This window comes from Heptranchias perlo, chromosome 24 (assembly GCF_035084215.1).
Source record: "Heptranchias perlo isolate sHepPer1 chromosome 24, sHepPer1.hap1, whole genome shotgun sequence".
Taxonomy (NCBI): domain Eukaryota; kingdom Metazoa; phylum Chordata; class Chondrichthyes; order Hexanchiformes; family Hexanchidae; genus Heptranchias; species Heptranchias perlo.
The window spans coordinates 49,946,742-49,972,825 of NC_090348.1; the positions used below are offsets into that span (position 1 = coordinate 49,946,742).

A 26,084-nucleotide genomic window follows, 5' to 3' on the forward strand; every position below is an offset into this window, starting at 1 on the left:
TGACCTTCAGCTTTGATGCTGGGTTAATCGCCTTACGCCTTCTAGTTTTTACTTTATCTGTCGTGTCTAAAGTACACTTTCCGCTGCTCTATGCTTTTGCCTTTCACTTGTTCTTGAGCAACTGTTTGTACTATTTGTATTGTAAATTTCCCTGGGTCTTCCCCTCTCTTGCTGCTCTCAACTTTACTCCCTTCTGACTCCCCGCTCAGGTTCCCATCCCCCTGCCACTCTAGTTTAAACCTTCCCCAACAGCACTAGCAAACACCTCCGCGAGGACATCGGTCCCGGTCCTGCTCGGGTGTAACCCGTCCCACTTGTACAGGTCCCACCTTCCCCAGAACTGGTCCCAATGTCCCAGGAATCTAAATCCCTCCCTCCTACACCATCCCTGCAGCCACGCATTCATCCGGTCTATTCTCCTGTTCCTATACTCACTAGCACTGAGATCACTACCTTTGAAGTCCTGCTTTTTAATTTATCTCCTAACTCCTTAAATTCACCTTGCAGGACCCCATCCCTTTTTTTTACCTATGTCGTTAGTACCAATATGGACCACGAATACTGGCTGTTCACCCTCGCCCTCCAGAATGCCCTGCAGCCGCTCCGTGACATCCTTGACCCTAGCACCAGGGAGGCAACATACCATCCTGGAGTCACGTTTGCGGCCGCAGAAACGCCTATCTGTTCCCCTTACAATTGAATCCCCAATCACTATAAGCCCTGCCACTCTTCTTCCTCCCCTCCTGTGCAGCAGAGCCACCCGTGGTGCCCCGAACTTGGCTCTTGCTGCTTTCCCCTGATAAGCCATCTCCTCCAACAGTATCCAAAGCAGAATATCTGTTTGAGAGGGAGATGTCCCCACTGGACTCCTGCTCTACCTGCCTAGTCCTTTTACTCTGCCTGGCGGTCACCTATTTGCTTTCTGCCTGCATAATCTTTACCTGCGATGTGACCACCTCACTGAACATGCTATCCACAATAGTTTCAGCATCGCGGATGCTCCACAGTGAATCCACCCACAGCTCCAGCTCCGAAATACGGTTAGCCAGTAGCTGCAGCTGGAGACACTTCCTGCACACATGGTCGCCAGGGACACTGGTAGTGTCCATGACTTCCCACATAGTGCAGGAGGAGCATATCACGGGTGCGAGCTCTGCTGCCATGACTTGCCTTGGACTCTCAGGCTCTCCTCCCGCTCTAGGTCTCTCCTTTTATACTGTGCTCACCTCTCGGACTCTCCTGCCTCACCTGTGACGTCGCACAGTAGTTTTCTCTTGTTACAGGTCTGCTGCTGCATGTATTCCCCAATCTCAGTCTTCTACTGATAAGGTTCTGCACAAGAGATCGTGAATAGAAATAAAAGCCTATGAATTGGAGGTGTTCTTGTGACCTGGGTTGGTAATTAGTTGGGAGGTGGGAGACAGTAGGGATAAAGGGAACATGGAATGTGACAAGTGGTGTTCCCCAGGGATCTGTACTGGGGCATCCGTTTTTCACCATGCATATTAATGGAGGAATAGAGCGTTGTATATCTAAGTTTGTAGATGACACCAAGTTAGGAGGGACAGCAGGAGCAAGAAGTTGCAAAGGGAAATAGACATATGTCTATATGAGTTGGAAAAACTGTGGCAAATGGAGTTCAATGTGGGGAAGTGCGAGGTCATCTGCTTTGGACCCAAGAATGACCAATAGGAATATTTTTGAAATAGCGGAAGACTAGAAACTGTGGAGGAGCAAAGGGATTTGGGTGTCCATGTATTCAAATCATTAAAAGCTGGTGGTCAGGTACAAAAAGTAATTAATAAGGCTAATGGAATGTTGGCCTATAGCTCAAGGGTGCTGGAATACAAAGAAGAGGAAGTGATGTTACAGTTGTACAGAGCCTTGGTCAGACCCCATCTGGAGTACTGCCTTCAGTTTTGGGCACTGCACCTCAGGGAGGATATATTGGCCTAGAATTTTCTGAAATAATAGTTTCTCAACGACGCAAGAGGTTACTGTGCAAATCGGACAGAAATTAGTGGCGAGGACGAGCTGTCCCGTGAATTACGAATCACTATAAGTTGTCTGCAGATTTGCACCGCTCCACCGGCAGCTTCGCGGAAACAGCATCTCACGTTTAATCTCCCCGAGATTTTCATGAAGTTGCTGCATTTGCGTATTAATTGCCAATTGGACTCGCCACAAAGTTAAGTCTAGTAACTAACATCATAAGTGCCCTTTTAACAATGTGATAATTGTTAAGGACTGCCAATTAACCCCTCGCTGAGAAAGTGAACAGTTAAGTGTGGAGTCTCTTCAGGTTGTGAATTGTTTTAGGGGAGTTTAAAAACACTTTTTTTTCCCTCGTTTTTCCTTTCTGTCTCTTTTCCCCCTCAATCGAATCTTCTGTTCCTACTCTTTCTGTACCATATTTAGCATTAAGAACGTAAGAACATAACATAAGAACATAAGAAATAGGAGCAGGAGTAGGCCAAACGGCCCCTCGAGCCTGCTCCGCCATTCAATAAGATCATGGCTGATCTGATCCTGACCTCAAATCTAAAGAACACAAGAAGTAGGAGCAGGACCCGGCCACTCAGCCCCTGGGCCCGCTCCGCCACCCACAGGGCCTTGACCGATCCGAACTCAGCTTCATGTCCAATTTCCTGCCCGCTCCCCGTAACCCCTAATTCCCTTTACTTCTAGGAAACTGTTTATTTCTGTTTTAAATTTATTTAATGATGTAGCTTCCACAGCTTCCTGAGGCAGCAAATTCCACAGACCTACTACCCTCTGAGTGAAGAAGTTTCTCCTCATCTCAGTTTTGAAAGAGCAGCCCCTTATTCTAAGATTATGCCCCCTAGTTCTAGTTTCACCCACTCTTAATTCACCCTCTTTCTCAGTCCTTCCTCTGTTCATTTTTCAATCCTTTAATCTCATTGGGTACATAGACTGTTTGAACTGTTGTTCATCTGTTGCTCTCACTGCGCCGTTAACAGCTCGCACTTCCAGCAACTTTGTGGGCAAGATATTTTAAAAACTAAACGTGCCATTGTAAGTCTAACTAAAGGGGCATGCCATGAGATGGTCCGCTTCAGCAAAATCTTGCCCATTGACCTTGGAGGGGGTGCAGCGCAGATTCAGCAGAATGATGCCAGGGCTTAAAGGGTTAAATTATGAGGACAGGTTGCATAAACTTGGCTTGCATTATCCCGAGTACAGATGATTAAGGGGTGATCTAATTGAGGTGTTTAAGATGATTAAAGGAGTAGATAGAGAGAAATTGTTTCTTCTGGTGGGGAATCCAGAACAATGGAGCATATTAAAATTAGAGATAGGCCGTTCAGGCGTGAAATCAAGTGGCACTTTTTCACACTAGTGTGGAACTCTTTTTTTCCACACCGCCTGAGGAAGGGGAAAGCCCCCGAAAGCTTGTGGGATTAAAAATAAAATCGTTGGACTATAACTTGGTGTTGTAAAATTGTTTACAATTGTTAACCCCAGTCCATCACCGGCATCTCCACATCATGGCCCCCCCAATAGGCTGTTGATGCTTTTTTTTATTATTTATTCATGGGATGTGGGCGTCGCTGGCAAGGCCAGCATTTATTGCCCATCCCTAATTGCCCTTGAGAAGGTGGTGGTGAGCCGCCTTCTTGAACCGCTGCACTCCATGTGGTGAAGGTTCTCCCACAGTGCTGTTAGGAAGGGAGTTCCAGGATTTTGACCCAGTGACGATGAAGGAACGGCGATATATTTCCAAGTCGGGATGGTGTGTGACTTGGAGGGGAACATGCAGGTGGTGTTGTTCCCATGTGTCTGCTGACCTTGTCCTTCTGGTAGAGGTCGTGGGTTTGAGAGGTGCTGTCGAAGAAGCCTTGGCGAGTTGCTGCAGTGCATCCTGTGGATGGCACACACTGCAGCCATTGCGCCGGTGGTGAAGGGAGTGAATGTTTAGGATGGTGGATGGGGTGCCAATCAAGCGGGCTGCTTTGTCCTGGATGGTGTCGAGCTCCTTGAGTGTTGTTGGAGCTGCACTCATCCAAGCAAGTGGAGAGTATTCCATCACACTCCTGACTTGTGCCTTGTAGATGGTGGAAAGGCGAGTCACTCGCTGCAGAATACCCAGGCTCTGACCTGCTCTTGTAGCCACAGTATTTATGTGGCTGGTCCAGTTAAGTTTCTGGTCAATGGTGACCCCCAGGATGTTGATGGTGGGGGATTTGGCGATTGATGAAGCAGCTGAAGATGGTTGGGCCTAGGACACTGCCCTCAGGAACTCCTGCAGCAATGTCCTGGGGCTGAGATGATTGGCCTCCAACAACCACTACCATCTTCCTTTGTGCTTGGTATGATTCCAGCCACTGGAGAGTTTTCCCCCGATTCCTATTGACTTCAATTTTGCTAGGGCTACTCGGTCAAATGCTGCCTTGATGTCAAAGGCAGTCACTCTCGCTTCACCTCCGGAATTCAGCTCTTTTGTCCATGTTTGGACGAAGGCTGTAATGAGGTCTGGAGCCAAGTGGTCCTGGCGGAACCCAAACTGAGCATCGGCGAGCAGGTTATTGGTGAGTAAGTGCCGCTTGATAGCACTGTCGCCGACACCTTCCTTCACTTTGCTAATGATTGAGAGTAGACTGATGGGGTGGTAATTGGCTGTATTGGATTTGTCCTGCTTTTTGTGGACAGGACATACCTGGACAATTTTCCACATTGTCGGGTAGATGCCAGTGTTGTAGCTGTACTGAAACAGGGTGGATAAGGGGAACCAATGGATGCAGTATATTTGGATTTCCAAAAGGCATTCGATAAGATGCTGCATAAGATAAGAGCTCATGGTGTTGGGGGTAATATACTGGCATGGATAGAGGATTGGCTAACTAACAGAAAACAAAGAGTCGGGATAAAAGGGTCATTTTCAAAATGGCAATATGTAACTAGTGGGGTGCCGCAGGGATCAGTGCTGGGGCCTCAACTATTTACAGTATACATCAATGACTTGGATGAAGGGACAGAGTGTCTTGTGGCCAAATTTGCTGATGATACAAAGATAGGTGGAAAAGCAAGTTGTGATGAGGACACAAAGTGTCTGCAAAGGGATATTGACAGGTTAAGAGAATGGGCAAAAATTTGGCAGATGGAATATAATGTGGGAAAATTTGAAGTCATCCACTTTGGGAGGAAAAATAAAAAAGCAAAATATTATTTGAATGGAGTAATACTTCAAAATGCTGTGGTACAGAGGGATCTGGGTGTCCTCGTACATGAAACACAAAAAGTCAACATACAGGTGCAGCAGGTAATCCGGAAGGCAAACGGAATATTGGCCTTTATTTCTGGGGGGATGGAGTATAAAAGTAGGGAAGTCATGCTACAACTGTACAGGGTGCTGGTGAGACCACACCTGGAATACTGCATACAGTTCTGGTGCCCTTATTTAAGGAAGGACGTACTTGCATTGGAGGCAGTTCAGAGAAGGTTCACTAGGTTGATTCCGGGTATGGAAGGGTTGTCTTCTGAGGAAAGATTGAACAGGTCGGGTCTATACTCATTGGAGTTCAGAAGAATGAGAGGAGATCTTATTGAAACATACAAGATTCTGAGGGGACTCGATAGGGTAGATGCTGTGAGGATGCTACCCCTCATGGGGGAATCTAAAACTAGGGGACATAGTCTCAGAATAAGGGGTCGCCTGTTTAAGACGGAAATGAGGAGGAATTTTTTCTCCCAGAGGGTCGTGAATCTTTGGAATTCTTCACCCCAAAAAGCTGTGGAGGCCGAGTCATTGAATACATTCAAGGCTGAGTTTGACAAATTTTTGATCAGCGAGGGAGTCAAAGGATATGGGGAAAGGGTGGGAAAGTGGAGTTGAGGTAAAAAATCAGATCAGCCATGATCTCATTAAATGGCAGAGCAGGCTCGAGGGGCCGAATGGCCAACTCCTACTCCTATTTCTTACGGTCTTATGAAACAGTTTGCGCGGCTAGTTCTGGAGCTAGCTGGGGATCAATTGAAATTTTCAAGATTGAGGTTGATCGATTTTTGTTGAGTAAGGGTATTAAGGGATATGGAAGAAAGGCGGGTGAATGGAGTTGAAGTACAGATCAGGCATGATCTAATTGAATGTTGGTGCAAACTCGAGGGGCTGAATGGTCTCCTTCCTATGTTCCACAAACACCAATCAGATAAATAATCAGGTAATCAGTTTTTGATATGGGATAAATGTTGACCAGGACACTGGTAGAATTTTCTTGCTCTTCTATGAAAGTGATGTGGAGATGCCGGTGATGGACTGGGGTTGACAATTGTAAACAATTTTACAACACCAAGTTATAGTCCAGCAATTTTATTTTAAATTCACAAGCTTTCGGAGACTTCCTCCTTCCTCAGGTAAATGTTCAGGATCTCCTTGAAGCCTACGCATTTATACATATAGAACAATACATGGTGTTTACAGACTGCCCCTGCAACTGCCCGTTGCCAAGGCAATCACCGTGTTCAGACAGAGAGGTGTCACCTGCAGAACCCCCGAATACACATTCAACAAAAAAACAAACAGGGAAAAAAAACAGAGAAGAAAAACAGAGAGAGGCAGAAACATCCGGAAGGCAGAGAGAGCCAGCAAATGACCCATTATATTAAAAACAGATAACATTTGTTCGCTGGTGGGGTAACGTGTAGCGTGACATGAACCCAAGATCCCGGTTGAGGCCGTCCTCATGGGTGCGGAACTTGGCTATCAATTTCTGCTCGACTATTTTGCGTTGTCGTGTGTCTCGAAGGCCGCCTTGGAGTACGCTGACCCGAAGGTCGGTGGATGAATGTCCATGACTGCTGAAGTGTTCCCCGACTGGGAGGGAACCCTCCTGTTTGGCGATTGTTGCGCGGTGTCCGTTCATCCGTTGTCGCAGCGTCTGCATGGTCTCGCCAATGTACCATGCTCTGGGGCATCCTTTCCTGCAACGTATGAGGTAGACAACGTTGGCCTAGTAAGAACGGGATATGACGCTCGACTCATCGATCGACAGTTCCGACGGGCCACAGCAAAAAATCGCATAGACCTCCTCAGGAGACTAACACGGGACGCAACCAACAGAGTACCCTTTGTCGTCCAGTACTTCCCCGGAGCGGAGAAACTACGCCATGTTCTCCGCAGCCTTCAACATGTCATCAATGAGGACAAACACCTCGCTATGGCCATCCCCACACCTCCACTACTCGCCTTTAAACAGCCACCCAACCTCAAACAGACCATCGTTCGCAGCAAATTACCTAGCTTTCAAGAGAACAGCGTCCACGACGCCACACAACCCTGCCACGGTAACCTCTGCAAGACATGCCAGATCATCGACACAGATACCACCATCACACGAGAGGACACCACCCACCAGATGCATGGTTCATACTCCTGTGACTCGGCCAACGTTGTCTACCTCATACGTTGCAGGAAAGGATGCCCCAGAGCATGGTACATTGGCGAGACCATGCAGACGCTGCGACAACGGATGAACGGACACCGCGCAACAATCGCCAAACAGGAGGGTTCCCTCCCAGTCGGGGAACACTTCAGCAGTCATGGACATTCATCCACCGACCTTCGGGTCAGCGTACTCCAAGGCGGCCTTCGAGACACACGACAACGCAAAATCGTCGAGCAGAAATTGATAGCCAAGTTCCGCACCCATGAGGACGGCCTCAACCGGGATCTTGGGTTCATGTCACGCTACACGTTACCCCACCAGCGAACAAATGTTATCTGTTTTTAATATAATGGGTCATTTGCTGGCTCTCTCTGCCTTCCGGATGTTTCTGCCTCTCTCTGTTTTTCTTCTCTTTTTTTTCCCTGTTTGTTTTTTTGTTGAATGTGTATTCGGGGGTTCTGCAGGTGACACCTCTCTGTCTGAACACGGTGATTGCCTTGGCAACGGGCAGTTGCAGGGGTAGTCTGTAAACACCATGTATTGTTCTATATGTATAAATGCGTAGGCTTCAAGGAGATCCTGAACATTTACCTGAGGAAGGAGGAAGTCTCCGAAAGCTTGTGAATTTAAAATAAAATTGCTGGACTATAACTTGGTGTTGTAAAATTGTTTACAATTCTATGAAAGTGCCATGGGATCTTTCGCATCCACCTAATCAGGCAGGCAGAACCACAATTTAACATCTCATTTGAAATACAGTACCTCTGACAATGCAGTAGTCCTTCAATACTGCACTATTGAGTCTGTAGTTGACTGTTTTGTTTCCCTTTTTTAATAGGGCACCACATTAACCAGTTTCCCATCTACTGCTACCTCCCAAGTGTCCAGTGCCTCATCTATCTGGTCTGCCTCCACACTTTGGGAGAAAACCACCTACCCAGGCGATTATATTTATTTTGAGCCTTTCTCGGAGTTCCATCTCATTTCTATCAGTCATTGATTTTGTTTAGGTTATCTATGGGAAAGCATTTTGTTCATGTCTTCTGTGAATACTTGGAGGAAGTAATCATTAAGAATATTTACTATTTGTGTTCATAGAATCTTACAGCACAGAAAGAGGCCATTTGGCCCATTGTGCAAATCCCGGTTCTTTGAAAGGGCTAATTATTTCCAACCCCCCTGCTTTTTCCCCATAGCCCTGCAATTTTTTTCCTTTTCAAGTTTATATCCAATTCCCTTTTGAAAGTTGCTATTGATTTCCCTCCACCACTCTTTCTTACTTTCAAGCCAGTTTGCACATTTTGGGGTTTTCTCCTTTTTGACTGCTCTCTTACTGCTGCTGTATTGAGAGTTTTTTAATTGTTGTGTTTAGCCCCTGCTGCTGTGTTTTTTGTTGTTTCCTCTTTGCTTCTCTGAACTCCTTTTAAATGTGTTTCTGCATTTTATTGTATTCCTCCCAATGTACCCTTTCTCCTTGCAGCATCTGTAGAGACTATTTTTCCATTTTATTTCACTTTGAATTTGTTCATCATTTAGGGGCACACTTGTTTAGTCAGTTTGTTGGATTTTAGGAATGTATTGATCCTGTATTTTCAGCATTATTCCTTTAATGGATTCTGATGGTTCAGGTAGATGTCATAGACCTATGGTACTACTTAAAGAGCAGAGACATTTCCTGATGTCCTGGCCAACATTCCTCCTTCAGTCAACACTACCAAAAACACATTAAGGGTCATTCATCTTATTTGCTGTTTGTGGGATTTTGCACTTATTGGCTGCTGTGTTTGCCTACAGAACACAGGTGACTATACTTCAAAATAACTCTTTGGGTGTGAAGCTCCTTGGGAATGTTTGAGAAATTTAAGGTGTGTTTCAATGTAAGTTCTTAAACTTTTAACTCATGATTTAAATTGAGTTAATGCCTGTAGTGGAAAAATCACAAATAAATAAGGTGCCAGTGTGACATCAATGATTTGCTGGAGTGGTGTTTGTTTGTTTAAAATTTCAAAAGTCTGATGTGTCTGTTTGACCTGCCGAAGTGTGTTTTTAAAACCTGAACTGTTGGGTGCTTCTCATGTGACTACTAAATTGCTGCATGTTAAAATTCATAGAGGCATGAAAATAAATACCTACAATGGAAATGTCATAATTGTACACTATAATTCACGCAGCTTAAAGGAGTAAACGCTGCAGTAAAGAGCTAACAGAAGAGAGAAATGGTTGCAGACTCTGAGCAAAAATAGTTTTTAAAAAAAGAATTGTCTCTTTAAAAAGTGTGTGAAAACAGATTTCAGATCAATCTAAATCCTTGCATTTAGCAGGCACTTCCTGTAAGCGTCACACTTCAGACTATCCTCTGACTCACGGAATATCTGCTAGCTAAAAATAAAAACACTTGATCTATTAGTGCCAAGCTCTGTCTTCACATTGAGCAGGCAGCACAAAAGGAATTTAATAGTAGATGCTGTTCAATGATACTTAAATAGAACTAGTAAATTGCCTGTGGTATTGCTTACAGTCAGTTGATTTTTTTTGTGTGTAAGATGACAATAGTTTGGCGAGAGACATCTGAAACTTGGCCCACAGAGATTTAGGGTTCCAAGTACAGAAATTGTTAAAAGCTGATGGACAGGTATAAAAAAATAATTAAAAAGGCCAATGGAATGTTGGCTGTTATCTTGAGGGGGCTGGAGTACAAAGTGGTGGAAGTTATGTTACAGCTGTACAGAGCTCTGGTTAGACCCCATCTGGAGTACTGCATTCAGTTCTGGGCACCGCACCTCAGGAAAAATATATTGGCCTTGGAGGGGGTGCAGCACAGATTCACCAGAATGATACCGGGGCTAAAAGGGTTAAATTATGAGGACAGGTTGCATGAACTTGGCTTTTATTCCCTTGAGTATAGAAGTTTGGTGGGTGATCGGAACGAGGTGTTTAAAATGGTAAAAGATTTGATAGGGTAGATATGGAGAAACTATTTCCTCTGGTGGGTGAGTCCAGAACAAGGGGGCAAAACCTTTAAAATTAAAACTAGGCCATTCAGGGGTGATGTCAGGAAGCACTTCTTCACACAGAGGGTAGTGGAAATCTGGAACACACCCCCCAACCCCAAAAAAACTGTTGAGGCTAGAGATGAATTGAAAATTTCAAAACTGAGTTTGATTGATTTTTGTTAGGTAAGGGTATTAAGGGTTACGGAACCAAGTTGGGTAAATGGAGTTAAGATACAGATCAGCCATGATCTAGTTGAATTGCAGATCAAGCTTGAGGGGCTGAATGGCCTACTCCTGTTCCTGTGTACTTAATGAGTCACTTAATGGTCAGTGGCTGGAACTATTTTGTGACTGTGTTGACACAAAAGAATCACCAAAAATGATAAAAGGTGAGGTTTGTGGACAAGAAATGTGTGCTCTATGCAAGATTTTTAGTATGTAGATTTGAGGAAAAGCTATACAATCTTCAGAAGCTCACAAAGAACAGGATGGTCAATCATTGGCTGTTGAACTTTTGGTAGGCTTGGGCATGCTGATGTATCAATGCACCCTGCTTCCTAGTAGTGTATTTAAAACCTACATCTAAAATTATTGATCACCTGGATCTCTGCTTCTTTTAGCAGACTTCACTGTATTCCATTTCGCTCTGGTGTATTTATACTTCCAGAACAGCTCAGCTTTGATGATGCTTTCAATTTTTTAAAGTTTATTATTTTTGATCAGAATCCTATCCCATATCACTTTTAGGAAGAGGTTAATTTATGCCAGAGAGTAGCGTTAAGATCTCAACACACAGAATCTGTTTAACTTCACATTCTGTGTTTTGAACTTTGTCATTTCCCCAAACCAGTTAGTTTTAGGGTGTCACTTAAGGTGTTGCAGTACTTATCTCAATAGGAATTCTGCAGTTTCTGGTAGGTTGGGCCTGAGATTTTGAATGACTAATTGAAATAGATAGAGCTGAGGTCATTAATGGTACTGATTGGACAAACAAGTACTGCCAGAGGAAGCATGTGTGGACTGGCCTGTATTGTATCATATGGAGCCTTTATCAGGGAATGAGGGTGCCTGTGGGAAAGAGACGACACTTCACTGAGTACAGGGCTGAGTGGTACAAGCATGTACACTGGACTCAGCATTTGAACCTTGCATCATATTGGTCACTGTCCATCAGAAATTTTTCTTTTGCATTAGGGATCAATTTGGTAGGGTCTTGTTGCACTGAGAGTCTCTTGAGGCAGTTTGAACCGTAGAAATTTACAGCATGGAAGAAGGTCCTTCAGCTCATCATGTCTGTGACAGCAATCCAAAACTAATCCCTCTGTTTCTCCATAACCCTGTATCTACTTCTGCTTCACAAATATTTATCCAGTTTTCCCTTTAAATAGTCTCTTCCTCAATCATTCCCTACAACAAAGCATACCATGCTCAAACAGCCCTCGGTGTAGAGATTTCTCCTAACTTTGTTGGTGACTGATAAATTGATGACCCCTCGTCGTTGTGTCCAACAAGAGAAAATAGTCGTCTTATTCGCACTATCAAAATGCTTCATAATTTTCAAAAACTCTTAAATCTTCTTTTAACCCACTCTGCTCCAGTGGAAATAGTTTCAGTATCTCGTGTCTCTCCTCAAAACGATAGTTTCCCATTCCTTCATCGTCCTAGTGAATCTACGCTGTATTTATTCTTGGGATGAAGGCAACTTTGGAAATGTGTTATTCATTGGCAATCTTAGTAGTTCAGAGGGTATTAAGGATCAACCTTTTAGTGTTAGATAGGAGTCATGTGAAGGCTAGAACAAGTAGGGTGGCTGGCTCCTTTCCCAAGTGAGTTTTTACAATAATCTGGCAGCTTTCACTGTCATTTTAGACCTCAAATTGCCAGATTTATTAAATTCACTTTCACATATCCACTAGGCTACTGTAACCATTTGTACACATTCTGGCTTTAATGTCCTTTTTTTAAGTTGCGAGTTGTTACAATCTGGAATGCACTGCCTGAAATGGTGGTGGAAGCAGATTCAATAGTAATTTTCAAAAGGGAATTGGATAAATACTTGAAAAGAAAAAATTTGCAGGGCTATGTGGAAAGAGCAGGGGAGTGGAACGAATTGGATAGCTCTTTCAAAGAGCGGCATAGGCCCGATGGGCTGAATGGCCGCCTTCTGTGCTGTGAGATTCTACGATCTCATTCTGTAATTTCTGAGCTGCCTCCAGTTCCACTGTCCCATCTAGTTTGGTATCATCTGCAAATTTGACCAATTTGCATTGGGTTTCTGAGTCCAAGTCATTGACATAAATTAGAACAGTAGTGGTCCCAACACTGATTCCTGGGGTACCCATTTAGTACTTACCCTGACTTAATCTCCTCTAACAAATGTAAGGAATCTTACAACACCAGGTTATAGTCCAACAAATTTATTTTAAAATCACATCATAACAAGTATCTCCTCCAACAAGTACCCGTTATCCACCTTTCAGCCAATTTCTTATCCATTCCCAAAGTTCAAAAGCTTTGATCTTTTCAAACCCAGGGACAAGATTTTTCCCATTCACGGCTCCTCTTAAAGTTTTGACTCCTTACTTGGCTCCAGTTCCACAAGCGCCCCCCCCACCCATACCTCACCCACTGCTTCTTATTAATGCTAGAGCCGAGACATTGAGTGTCAGCGGGCTGATTGACTGAAGGGTCATCACAGCCATGTTCAATTCTGTCTTGCTCAACATCTCCAAGTACAGTTTTCAGCATGGGATTGTTGGATTGGATGCTTTTCTTCTTCCTATCCCAGGCGTGCCCGGGTCAGTTGTAGTGTTTCTACTGCTGCCCTAGCTGAGATCAGTGAACTCAGCACAGATCAGTGATCAAACTTGGGACCTCCCTGGTCTGTGTAGCTGTCTGTCTGACTAAGTGAATAAACCTGCTGAATTATCGAGGAAGCCAAAGGGACCATATCTAACCCGGTGCACCACCCGGTCCTGTTCCTGATTTTCGGGAGTAGTTGCCATTCTGTCTCATTGCCCTCAAGCTGATGTGTGTAGCAACTGAGGCATGGAAACAGTAGAAAAATTAAATGTAGGTAGTTTGAAACATTGAAACGTTTATTAAATATCCTTGTTGCTCTTGGTATTGTCCCTGAACAATTTTCAGTTTGTAATGAAAGTGAAAGGTTTGTTGTGAACATTAGCACCCTGTATGTTTTGAAATGACAGTTTTCTGTTCTGGTTGCTATATGATGAAACCTCGTATTAAAGTTTTATTTCCAATGCAGAATTTCCAATTTTCAGAACTGGCTGTGTAGTGGGTGAAGGACATCATCAATTAATGCAAAGTAACCTAGTGAGTGGTTTACACATCCTAAACAGGAAGGCTATTGACTGCATTAGTGCTATGGTTATACTGAGAGCTTTCTGTAGAAGTTATTGAATTGTTGAAATATGATTTTTCTCAGAAGAAAATCTTTCAGTACAGTGGTATGTTTGATTTGACATCACAATTTTGATGTACTTTTGGAGGTTAGAATAATGCTGTATGACGAAGGGCAGCAGACCTGAAAATCCGGGTTACCAAAATTTTAGTAAAAATGCTCCTAGGAGCATTTGTTGAAGTTTACAGCAGCCTATGGGCTATGGTATTGGACCAGCAACCCAGAGGTTGAGAGTTCGAATAACACATGGCAAGTTGTGAAATTGAAATCAATAAATCTGGTCATTTTTGGGCTGACATTAGAAAAATAATCATGACAGCTGTCGGATTGTCACAAAAACCCAAATTGTTCACTAATGTCCTTCAGGGAAGAATCTGCCACCCTAACGTGGTCTTTCTTACACATGACTCCAATCCCACATGGCTGATTCTTGATGCCCTCTGAAATGGCCTAGCAAGCCATCTAGTTGTAAAAACAATCGTTACAAAGTTCAATAAGTAAATTGGCAACATCTCGGGCTTGGTATCAAAATAAGACTAAGCCAATCATAGCCCAGTCGGCCATGTAAAGTCCTCCCTAATATCTCTGGGCTGGTGCCCAAGTTGGGAGAGTTGTCCCACAGACTAGTCAAGTAACAGCCTGCCATAGTCATACTAACAATCATATCTATCGGCAACATCCCAGGCTGCTCCCTGGGTATGTCCCATCTCACCGACATGATAGGCCCACCAAAGATGGAGGCACAGTGATATACAGTTGGGTGGAATTGGCCCTGGGAGTCCTCAAAATTGACTGTGGACGTCATGAAATCTCATGGCTTTACGTCAAGGTCAAGAAAACCTGCTGATCACTGTCCCCCTGAAATGATGAATCAGTACTCCATGTTGAACATTACTTGGAGAGAATATCCACCACCAAGAACCTTCATTGGCTCAGTCCTGAATGACTGGGCCTGCATCAGGTGGTGATGTAACATGTTGAAGTAACTTACTTGACCTCATCTTACCTACCAACCTACCTGTCAAAAACACATTTACCCATGTTAACATTGATAGATGTAACCAATGCACCACCACAACCTGCAACCTCACCGCTTAGTCCACGATCATCATTAAATCAAAACACCAATCATGGTTAACTCGAATGATATGACTGCACCTTAGTTTGAGGCATCACCTGGTATCAGACCTGGGAGTAGTGTCAGTGGAGTGTCTCTGAATTAGACTAGAATGTTGCTGATCCACACTAATGGAGATTAGACTCCTCACAGTTTCAAAAAATACAGCGATTGGGTAATCTCCCTTTTCCACTGTATTTACCTTCTCTCTGCTTTGCACGTGGGTCACCAATTACACAATGTGCAGATGGTTTATTCTTAATAACAGTCCTTGTCAGTGGCTTCAATAGAGTCACTTGACAAAAGCTGTTAAATGCCCATTTACTGATCCAAATGTGACAGACTTCCCAAACAGACTGGGAGCCTTTGGAGAAATGGCAGAGCAGCAGTGGTGGCTGGGATGGTCATAGTCAGCCAGCCAGTCTGGGGTGGGCCCCTGCCGGCCGGCCGGCGTGGGGTGGACCCCCGCCGCGCCGGCCACGTTAAGGAAGCAGGATATGTGTATAATTGAACATGTGGTAAGTTGACGTGCAAGACAGTGACTGTGTCTGAGATCTCCCCATCCCACATTTGACCTCCCTTCAGTAACCTTGTGCTGTGGAACTCAAATGGAAAAGGGGGATATGAAATAGAAATATAGGATGTGGTGCATTTGTGCGTTGTGTGAAGTTGAGTTCTTTGGGCATGTAAATCTCCATTTTCTTCCTTGTCATAACCTCAGCTCGGTTTTGTTTAAAGTTCATTTGTCAATCGATGTGGAAGTGACATTAGTTTCCTTGTAATCAACTGAGTTCTTTGCACGCAACTAGTAATCTGGTTTATTCATTTCTGTATAGTTATTTCTTCACTTGTATGCTGTCTAATTATTAGAGTTAATATAATGAAGTACAGCTTCTGTGGTTCAGTGTCCTTGCAGCGTTTATTACGTTGACAGTAGCAACTTCTCCATGGGATATGGGGCTGAGGTGGGCATGTGGAGTTAGGACACAAATCAGCCATGATCTCATTGAATGGCGGTACAGACTTGAGGGGCTAAATGACCTATTCTTGTTCCTATGTTCTACCTCTCTTGTCTTCATGAGCCCCACCTCCCAGGGAAGGGCTGACAGTCTGACAGTGTCAAAGGTACTGGTGCCTCATCACGACTTCCAATCTGAAGGGATTTGTGGCAGGAGTAGGGTGCCTTCCTTTTCGCAGTTCACTCTTAATTTGAAATATGTTTTGAATTGAAATCCTGCAAAAACACCTCCTGTTGTGTTTTATTTAAAATTGCTTAATTTGAACTACAGTATAACTTTTTTTGAGCAAAAGACAGCTTTGAATTAGCAGAGACGTATATTGTATGTGCTGCAGAGGTTAAGGCCGAAGGTAATTCCTAACAGCAAAGGAACAGGTGAAGGCCATTTGGCCTATTGAACTCACTCTGCTATTTTGTTACCTGTGTCTGTTCATGGATGAATAGAAAAGGATCATCCCTGGAAATGCTACATGTTGTATTTTCACCGTATTGAATGTATTTGATTATAGTGAGCTCTTTAAAGTAAATTCCCGGGGTCCAGAAGTTGAGAGCACAAACTCTAGCAACTACGGATAATTACGGACAAGGTAATAATTTAGCAATCACTGCACCTTCCTGTGTGAGCGCAGGAGATGCAACACCTGCCTCTTCACCTCCATCCAGACACTCCTTCCAGGTGAAACGGCAATTTACTTGTACTGCTTTCAATTTAGTATAATATATTTGCTGCTCACTATGTGATCTCCTATACATTGGGGAGATCAAATGCAGACTAGGAGATCGCTTTGCTGAACACCTCCGCTCTGTCTGCAAACGTGACCCTGACCTGCTAGTTACTTGCCATTTTCATTCCCCTTCCCACACCTACTGTGACCTCTCTGCCCTCGGCTTCTTACACTGTTCCAATGAAGCTCAACGTAAGCTCGAGGAACAGGATCTCATCTTTTGTTTAGACAGTTTGCAACCTTCCGGACTCAACATTGATTTCAATAACTTCAGATCATAACTACTGCTTCCATTTTTTTTCAGTCAGCTAGTGTTGGTAATGGTGGTAGAAGTTTGGAACTCTCTTCCGCAAACGGCAATTGATACTAGCTCAATTGCTAAATTTAAATCTGAGATAGATAGCTTTTTGGTAATCAAAGGTATTAAGGGATATGGGCCAAAGGCAGGTATATGGAGTTAGATCACAGATCAGCCATGATCTTATCAAATGGCGGAGCAGGCACGAGGGGCTGAATTACCTACTCCTGTTCCTATGTTGTCATTTACAGCTGCTACTGATCAATGTTTTGTTTCTTAACCTGTCTCATTACCACCTTCCTTGCCTTGCACCATCATCCCTTTTTGTCATTTAATCTCTCATGGTCTCCACCCTAGCGGAGACCTTCCCTTTTGTTCTTTCCTCCCCTCCCTCTCCCTCCCCTTTCCCTGGCTCTGTACTTACTCAAAAACTTTAACTCTTTTAATATCTTCCAGTTCTGACGAAAGGTCTTCGACCTGAAACGTTAACTCTGTTTCTTTCTCCACAGATGCTGTCTGATTTGCTGAGCTTCTCCAGCGTTTTCTGTTTTTATTTCAGATTTCCAGCATCTGCAGTATTTTGCTTTCAATTAGCACCTCCCCTTGTTATACAAGGGATTTTCTGTGGGTATGTCTACTATTGCATTTGGTCTGTTGCCATCGTGATCAAGACTTTTGTCTTTGTTTTCAACATCATAAAACTGGGTGTAGCACTCAGACATAGAGCAGTATTCGAAGCTTGTGGGTTAATACCGCAGAGCTTTCAAGGGATTTTTCGAGGGTCATCCATTGTGAAGGAGTATTATTCTGTGTGTGCTGTTTGTAGGAGGCGTCTGGGAGAGGCCCAAGCTCAGCGGAAATCTGGAAAAATTACTATACCGCAAAAGGACATTAATGAAGAAATGCTAGTTTGTGTGAGGACTGAGGGAACAATGCCATAATGGTTTGAAATGAAGACAGGAGTCCTTTAGAGCTACGCCTTAGATCATCTACCTCCTTTAATATTGTCACTATCCTATCATGAGGGAGCCATTTGGAAGTAGGGGCACCAAAGTGTTGAGCCTGAAGATATAATGGTGGGACATCACCTGCTAAAGGATCTGGAATAGGCAAGTTATGCCATCCTTACAGGATCCTTTACTCCTGCCATTATAACTAAGGAGCTGGATGATGAAGGAAAGAAGACTGAGCTGAACATAAGCTTCCCATAGACCAAGTAGTGAATTGGATTCTATTGCAAAAAAAAACACCACCTGGGAGCCCATAGTTGAGTGGACTGCGTGCAACAATGTTGTTTGCTAACATTTTGTCGAGGGCCATTCTTGGGGCAACGTTTGCACTGAGTATGGGAGACAGGTCTGCTTAATGGAAGCTGGAATATCTTTGCCTCCAAGTAGCAGAAATGAATTCAACTGGGTGGGTCTTTACAGCACGGCAGAGAAGATGAAGCTACTGAGGGCATAGGTGAGGGGAAGCAAAGTATTTGAGTACTATTGGGACACAGACCTGAACGCCTCCTTGATGTTATTATGAGAAAATAAAAGGGAATGTAGGTGTGGTCTGGTAGCAGCACCATTCTGGTTATAACTGACCATTACATGTTAGCCAAATATGAGCACAGCCTCAGGGAAGATATCTGAGGGTGGAACAAAGAACCTAGGCATCATTGTCCTTACTAAGGCAGGGACGATGAAACAGTTGCCAAAAAAAAACAGCCAAAGAGATGAGGGACAACATAAAACTAAAAGAAAAAGCATACAAAAATGCAAAAAATAGCACGGATCCTGACGATAGGGAGAGATACAAAGAACAGCAAAGGGTGACTAAACAGATAGCAAGAGCTACAAAAAGGGAGTATGAAAAGAAACTTGCAAGGGATATCAAAATCAATGCAAACATTTTTTACAATTATGTTAGCAAAGGGTAATCAAGAGCAATGTGGGCCCCTTAAAAACTGATAATGGTGATATTGTAAATGAAAATAAGGAAATGGTGGACATGTTAAATAATTACTTTGTATCAGTATTTACTGTAGAGGAAGGGGATAGCATGCCGGACACCCCAAGGAAACTAACTTTGAATCATAGACAGGGTCTCACCATAAATAACATAAGCAAATTTACAGTAATGAAGAAAATAATGACACTAAAGAGTGACAAATCCCCAGGACCAGATGGTTTCCATCCTGGGGTTTTAAAGGAAGTTGGTGAGAACATTGTAGAACCCACCTATAATCTTCCAAAGTTCTCTTGATTCAGGAACCGTTCCTTTAGATGTCACTCCGCTATTTAAGAAAGGTGAGAGAGGGAAACCAGGGAATTATAGACCAGTTAGCCTAACATCTGTTGTTGGGAAATTACTAGAGTCTATAATGAAGGATAGAGGGACTGAACACCTTGAAAATTTTCAGCTGATCAGAGAAAGCCAGCGTGGATTTGTAAAGGGTAGGTCATACCTGATTGAATTTTTTTTGATGAGGTGACTAAAGTAATGGACAGGGGAATGTCTATGGCTGTTGATTCCAAGGACTTCCAGCAGGCATTTGGTAAAGTCCCTCATAAGAGACTGTTAGCTAAAGTTGAAGCTCATGGAATTGAGGGCAAATTATAAACCTAGTTAGGAAACTGGCTGAGCAGCATAAGCCAGAGTAGGGATAATGGGCTGGAACTCAATTTGGCAGGATGTAACTAGTTGTATCCCACAGGGAGCTGTGTTGGGGTCTCAGCTATTCATTGTATTTATTAACGACTTAGATGACTGGATAGAGAGCCACATATCCAAGTTTGCCGATGACACAAAGATAGGCAGCATTGTAAGCAGTGTAGATGGACGCATAAAATTACAAAGATATTAATAGATTAAGTGACTGGTCACAACTGTGGCTAATGGATTTCAGTGTAGGCAAGTATGAGGTCGTCCACTTTGGACCTAAAAAAGATAGATCAGAGTACTTTCTAAATGGTGAAAAGCTCGAAACAGTGGAGAACCAAAGGGACTTAGGGGTCCATGTACATAGATCATTAAAATGTCATAGACAGGTACAGAAAATAATCAAAAAGGCTAATGGAATGCTGGCCTTTATATCTAGAGGACCAGAATACAAAGGGGTAGAAGTTATGCTACAGCTATACAAAGCCCTGGTTAGACCACACCTTTAATACTGTGGTTAGTTCTGGGCCCTGCACCTTATTGGTCTGGGAGAGAGTTCAGCGTAGATTTACTAGAATGATACCTGGACTCCAAGGGTTAAATTACGAGGAGAGATTACACAAACTAGGGTTGTGCTCCTTGGAATTTAGAAGATTAAGGGGTGATTTGATTGACGTTTTCAAGATATTAAGAGGAACTGATAGGGTAGATCGAGAGAAACTATTTCTGCTGGTTGGGGAGTCTAGGACTAGGAGACATAGCCTTAAAAATTAGTGCCAGGACTTTCAGGAGTGATGTTAGGAAACTGCAGTTCACGTTAACTCAATTAATTTTAAATCTGAGATTGATAGATTTTTGTTAACCAAAGGTATTAAGGGATATGGGGCTAAGGCAGGGATATGGAATTAGGTCACAGATCAGCCATGATCTCATTGAATGGTGGAACAGGCTCGAGGGGCTAAATGGTCTACTCCTGTTCGTATGTTCCTAATTCCCTGGAATCACCATCTCTCCTATAGTCCCACTATAGATTTCCTGGGGAGGGGGTTGTGCCAGGATATCACCAACACATGAGGGTGCCCTGTCAATGACTGTGAACTGTACTCGAGGATGGAAGACCAGATCCGAATGCAGTGTGATTCAGCTGGACACTTTCTCCTTCCAAGGGTTTCCAGAGCAGGCCTCGCTTCTCCTCAAAAACAAGACAGTCTGGCTTCTATTCACTGATTCCGCAGCAGCTTTGCAAAGCCTGGAGCACTATGTCTTCCATTCTGAGACACAGGCAGCAAGGTGTTTGGGAAGTACGTAAAGAGGATGATTGAATGATTTTGCGAGGGTAAAGAAATGATGGTGAGTGAGCAGCATAACGAGATTGTGGTTTTAATCTCGTGTCAATAGTAGTTACCAGAAGAGCTGTTGCCATGTCAGAGAGATTGTTTCATGATGTCTTGTGCTGCATACAATCCACGTCATCTCCAGCCATTGTCCCTTACACTGGAATCAAACATCTGGAAAATGTTAGCTATTTCTGGGGATGTTGTGAGAAACAGCCAGCTCCGAGTATGCTATGGTGACTGCATTAGCCTTTGTGAACTGAAATATTAATACAGTTGCATTTGAAGGCCTGCTTTGGGGAATCTGCAAATTTCTTATTGTACTTTATAAATCAGTGCAGGAGTGATCAGTTTTGCAAATTTTTTTAAAATTAAATGCTCATTTTGAAACCTTTCAGGTGCAAAAAGACATCTTAAAAATATAAAAATGCTTGTCTGGAGTGAGGTTTCCCTGGTTCTGGTGGAAATAAAGCTGTCTCGTCACTGCTGCATTGCCGGAGGAAGAAGACAGGAAGCTTGAGGTTGTCCAAAAGATTGTGCTTGTACGTGGGTTTTCCCATATATGGTCAATGTAGCTGCAGCCTTACCTGATGGGGCTGAGATATGAGTAATGAGGCATTTCAGCTGAAGTAATAGACATTGAATTAGACCGTGACATCAGTGTCAAATGAGCGGTTTGTGGCCTGCTTTGAAGCTCTGTGCAGGATATCATTGTCACAATGCCATTGTAAAATGTTGCTGTATATTACTAATCACAGTATGGTGAATTTGATTTCATAAAGGTTTGATTTTTGAAGAATGGTGAGGGGAATCCACATGAAGCGATTGGGAACAATTGCTGAGCCAGGAAAATAGCTGCGGAAGTTTGGCTGAAGTGATGGGGTTTCAAAGGTGGAATTCTAGGAAGAGTTTCAGTTAACAGGACCAATGCAACTGAAGGCTTTACCAGCAATGGTGTCAGCCTGCAGGTTGTAATGATTTGGTTCTGTTGAAGAGGAGTGACATTAATATCAAACCTGCTGCGAGATATCTTATTCTTGGTTTATGAATTGAGTGGTTTGCAGAAAGAGATGCAGCTGGAATAATGTTGGACCCACCATATCAGTAATGGTGGCCATGAAACTACCGGATTGTCGTAAAAACCCATCTGGTTCACTAATGTCCTTAAGGGCGGCAGGTTTCCTTCCCTAACCCGATATGTGACTCCAGTCCCACATCAATGTGGTTGATTCTTAATCGCCCTCTGAAATGGGATAGCAAGCCACTCAGTTGTACAATCTCGCTGCAAAAAGTCATAAGAATAAAACCGGACGGACCACCCGGCATCGGACCATTAGGCACCGGACACGACAAAGGCAAACCAAGCCAAAATTGGGAGAGCTGTCCCACAGACTAGTCAAGCAACAGCCTGACATAGCCATACTCACAGAATCATACCTTTCAGCCAACGTCCCAGACTCTTCCATCACCACATCTAGGTATGTCCTGTCCCACCGGCAGTACAGTGATATACAGTCAGGAGGGAGTGGCCCTGGGAGTCCTCAACATTGACTCCGGACCCCATGAAATCTCATGGCATCAGGTTAAACATGGGCAAGGAAACCACCTGCTGATTACCACCTACTGCTCTCCCTCAGCTGATGAATCAGTCCTCCTCCATGTTCATCACCACTTGGAGGAAGCACTGAGGGTAGCAACGGCACAGAATGTACCCTGGGTGGGGGACTTCAATGTCCATCACCAAGAGTGGCTCGGTAGCACCCCTACTGACCAAGCTGGCCGAGTCCTGAAGGACATAGCTGCCAGACTGGGCCTGCGGCAGGTGGTGAACGAACCAACACGAGGATAAAACCTACTTGACCTCGTTCTCACCAATCTACCTGTCGCAGATGCATCTGTCCATGACAGTATTAATGTAAGGATTCCTTACATTTGTCAACCCCAGTCCATCACCGGCATCTCCACATCATGACAGTATTGGTAGGAGTGACCACCGCAAATTCCTTGTGGAGATGAAGTCCCGTCTTCACACTGAGGACACCATCCAACGTGTTGTGTGGCACTACCACTGTGCTAAATGGGATAGATTCAGAACAGATCTACCAGCTCAAAACTGGGCATCCATGAGACGCTGTGGGCCATCAGCAGCAGCAGAATTGTATTCCAGCACAATCTGTAACCTCGGCCTGGCATATTCCTCACTCTACCATTACCAACAAGCCAGGGGATCAACCCTGGTTCATTGAGGAGTGTACCTAAAAATGAGGTGCCAACCTGGTGAAGCTACAACACAGGACTACATGCATGCTAAACAGCAGAAGCAACATGCTATAGATCAAGGCTCTGCAGTCCTGCCATATCCAGTCGTGAATGGAGGTGGACAATTAAACAGCTAACTGGAGGAGGACGCTCTGTGAACATCCCCATCCTCCATGATGCCAGAGTCCAGCACGTGGGTGCAAAAGACGAGGCTGAAGTGTTTGCAACCATCTTCAGCCAGAAGTGCCGAGTGGATGATCCATCTCGGCCTCCTCCTGATATCCCCAGCATCACAGAAGCCAGTCTTCAGCCAATTCGATTCACACCCTGTGATACCAAGAAACGGCTGAGTGCACTTGTTGCAACAAAGACTGTGGGCCCCGACAACATCCCGGCTATAGTGATAAAGACTCGTGCTCCAGAACTAGCTGCGCCTCTAGCCAAACTGTTCCAGTACAGCTACAACACTGGCATCTACCCGACAAAATGGAAAATTGCCCAGGCATGTCCTGTCCACAAAAAGCAGGACAAATCCAATCCGGCCAATTACCGCCATCCAAGTCTACTCTCAATCATCAGCAAAGTGATGGAAGGTGTTATCGTCAGTGCTATCAAGCAGCACTTACTCACCAATAACCAGTTCATCGATGCTCAGTTGGGGTTCCGCTCGGACCACTCGGCTAAAGACCTCATTACAGCCTTGGTCCAAACATGGACAAAAGAGCTGAATTCCAGAGGTGAGGTGAGAGTGACTGCATTTGACCGAGTGTGGCACCAAGGAGCTCTAGTAAAATTGAAGTCAATGGGAATTAGGGAAAACTCTCCAGTGGCTGGGGTCATACTTAGCACAAAGGAAGATGGTCGTGGTTGTTGGAAATCAATCACGTCAGCTCCAGGACATTGCTGCAGGAGTTTCTCAGGGCAGTGTCCTTGGCCCAACCATCTTCAGCTGCTGCTTCAATGACCTTCCCTCCATCATAAGGTCAGAAATGAGGATGTTTGCTGATGATTGCAGTGTTCAGTCCGTGCCCACGTGCAGTAAGACCTGGACAACATCCAGGCTTGGGCTGATAAGTGGTAAGTAACATTTGCGCCAGGCAGTACAAAGAAGGTTCACTCGGTTAATCCCGATGTGGAGATGCCGGTGATGGACTGGGGTTGACAATTGTAAACGATTTTACAACACCAAGTTATAGTCCAGCAATTTTATTTTAAATTCACAAGCTTTCGGAGGCTTCCTCCTTCGTCAGGTGAACGATGTGAAAATGAAAACCTCGAAATGAAATCGCATTTATAATTCACAGAACAATGCTTGGTGAGTACAGACAGTTTTTTCAACTGCCCGTTGCCAAGGCAATCAGTGTGCAGACAGACAGGTGTTACCTGCCAGGTCTCACAGAATATACAAATCACCAAAAAAAAACAACAAACAAAAAAAACAGAGATAGAGAGGTAGAAACATAGAAAAGACAGCAACTGACCCGTTATATTAAAAACAGATAACATTTGTTCGCTGGTGGGGTAACGTGTAGCGTGACATGAACCCAAGATCCCGGTTGAGGCCGTCCTCATGGGTGCGGAACTTGGCTATCAATTTCTGCTCGACGATTTTGCGTTGTCGTGTGTCTCGAAGGCCGCCTTGGAGTACGCTTACCCGAAGGTCGGTGGATGAATGTCCATGACTGCTGAAGTGTTCCCCGACTGGGAGGGAACCCTCCTGTTTGGCGATTGTTGCGCGGTGTCCGTTCATCCGTTGTCGCAGCGTCTGCATGGTCTCGCCAATGTACCATGCTCTGGGGCATCCTTTCCTGCAACGTATGAGGTAGACAACGTTGGCCGAGTCACAGGAGTATGAACCATGCACCTGGTGGGTGGTGTCTTCTCGTGTGATGGTGGTATCTGTGTCGATGATCTGGCATGTCTTGCAGAGGTTACCGTGGCAGGGTTGTGTGGTGTCGTGGACGCTGTTCTCTTGAAAGCTAGGTAATTTGCTGCGAACGATGGTCTGTTTGAGGTTGGGTGGCTGTTTAAAGGCGAGTAGTGGAGGTGTGGGGATGGCCATAGCGAGGTGTTTGTCCTCATTGATGACATGTTGAAGGCTGCGGAGAACATGGCGTAGTTTCTCCGCTCCGGGGAAGTACTGGACGACAAAGGGTACTCTGTTGGTTGCGTCCCGTGTTAGTCTCCTGAGGAGGTCTATGCGATTTTTTGCTGTGGCCCGTCGGAACTGTCGATCGATGAGTCGAGCGTCATATCCCGTTCTTACTAGGGCGTCTTTCAGCGTCTGTAGGTGTCCATCGCGTTCCTCCTCGTCTGAGCAGACCCTGTGTATTCGCAGGGCCTGTCCATAGGGGATGGCCTCTTTGACGTGGTTAGGGTGGAAGCTGGAAAAGTGGAGCATCGTGAGGTTGTCCGTGGGCTTGCGGTAGAGTGAGGTGCTGAGGTGCCTTATTAAATGGTGGAGCAGGGCTCGAGGGGCCAATTGGCCTACTCCTGCTCCTATTTCTTTTGTTCTTATGACCATCTCCAACAAGAGACAGTCTAACCATCTCCCCTTGACATTCAACGGCATTACTATTGCCGAATCCCCCACCATCAACATTCTGGAGGTCACCATTGACCAGAAACTTAACTGGACCAGCCACATAAATACTGTGGCTACAAGAGCAGGTCAGAGCCTGGGTATTCTGTGGCGAGTGACTCACTTCTTGACTCCCCAAAGCCTTTCCACCATCTACAAGGCACAAGTCAGAAGTGTGATGGAATACTCTCCACTTGCCTGGATGAGTGCAGCTCCAACAACACTCAAGAAGCTCGACACCATCCAGGACAAAGCAGCCCGCTTGATTGGCACCCCATCCACC

General features: G+C 44.5%; 1 protein-coding gene across 1 annotated transcript in view; it reads left to right on the plus strand.

The window, feature by feature from the left end:
* The first annotated feature begins 23,806 nt into the window (after nucleotides 1-23,806).
* Nucleotides 23,807-26,084, plus strand: part of sbf1 (SET binding factor 1) — a 359,704-nt gene continuing 357,426 nt past the window's right edge. The window contains exon 1 of the mRNA XM_068005308.1: nucleotides 23,807-23,957. Coding sequence (XP_067861409.1) covers nucleotides 23,807-23,957 — 151 coding nt within the window. The remainder of the gene's footprint in view (nucleotides 23,958-26,084) is intronic.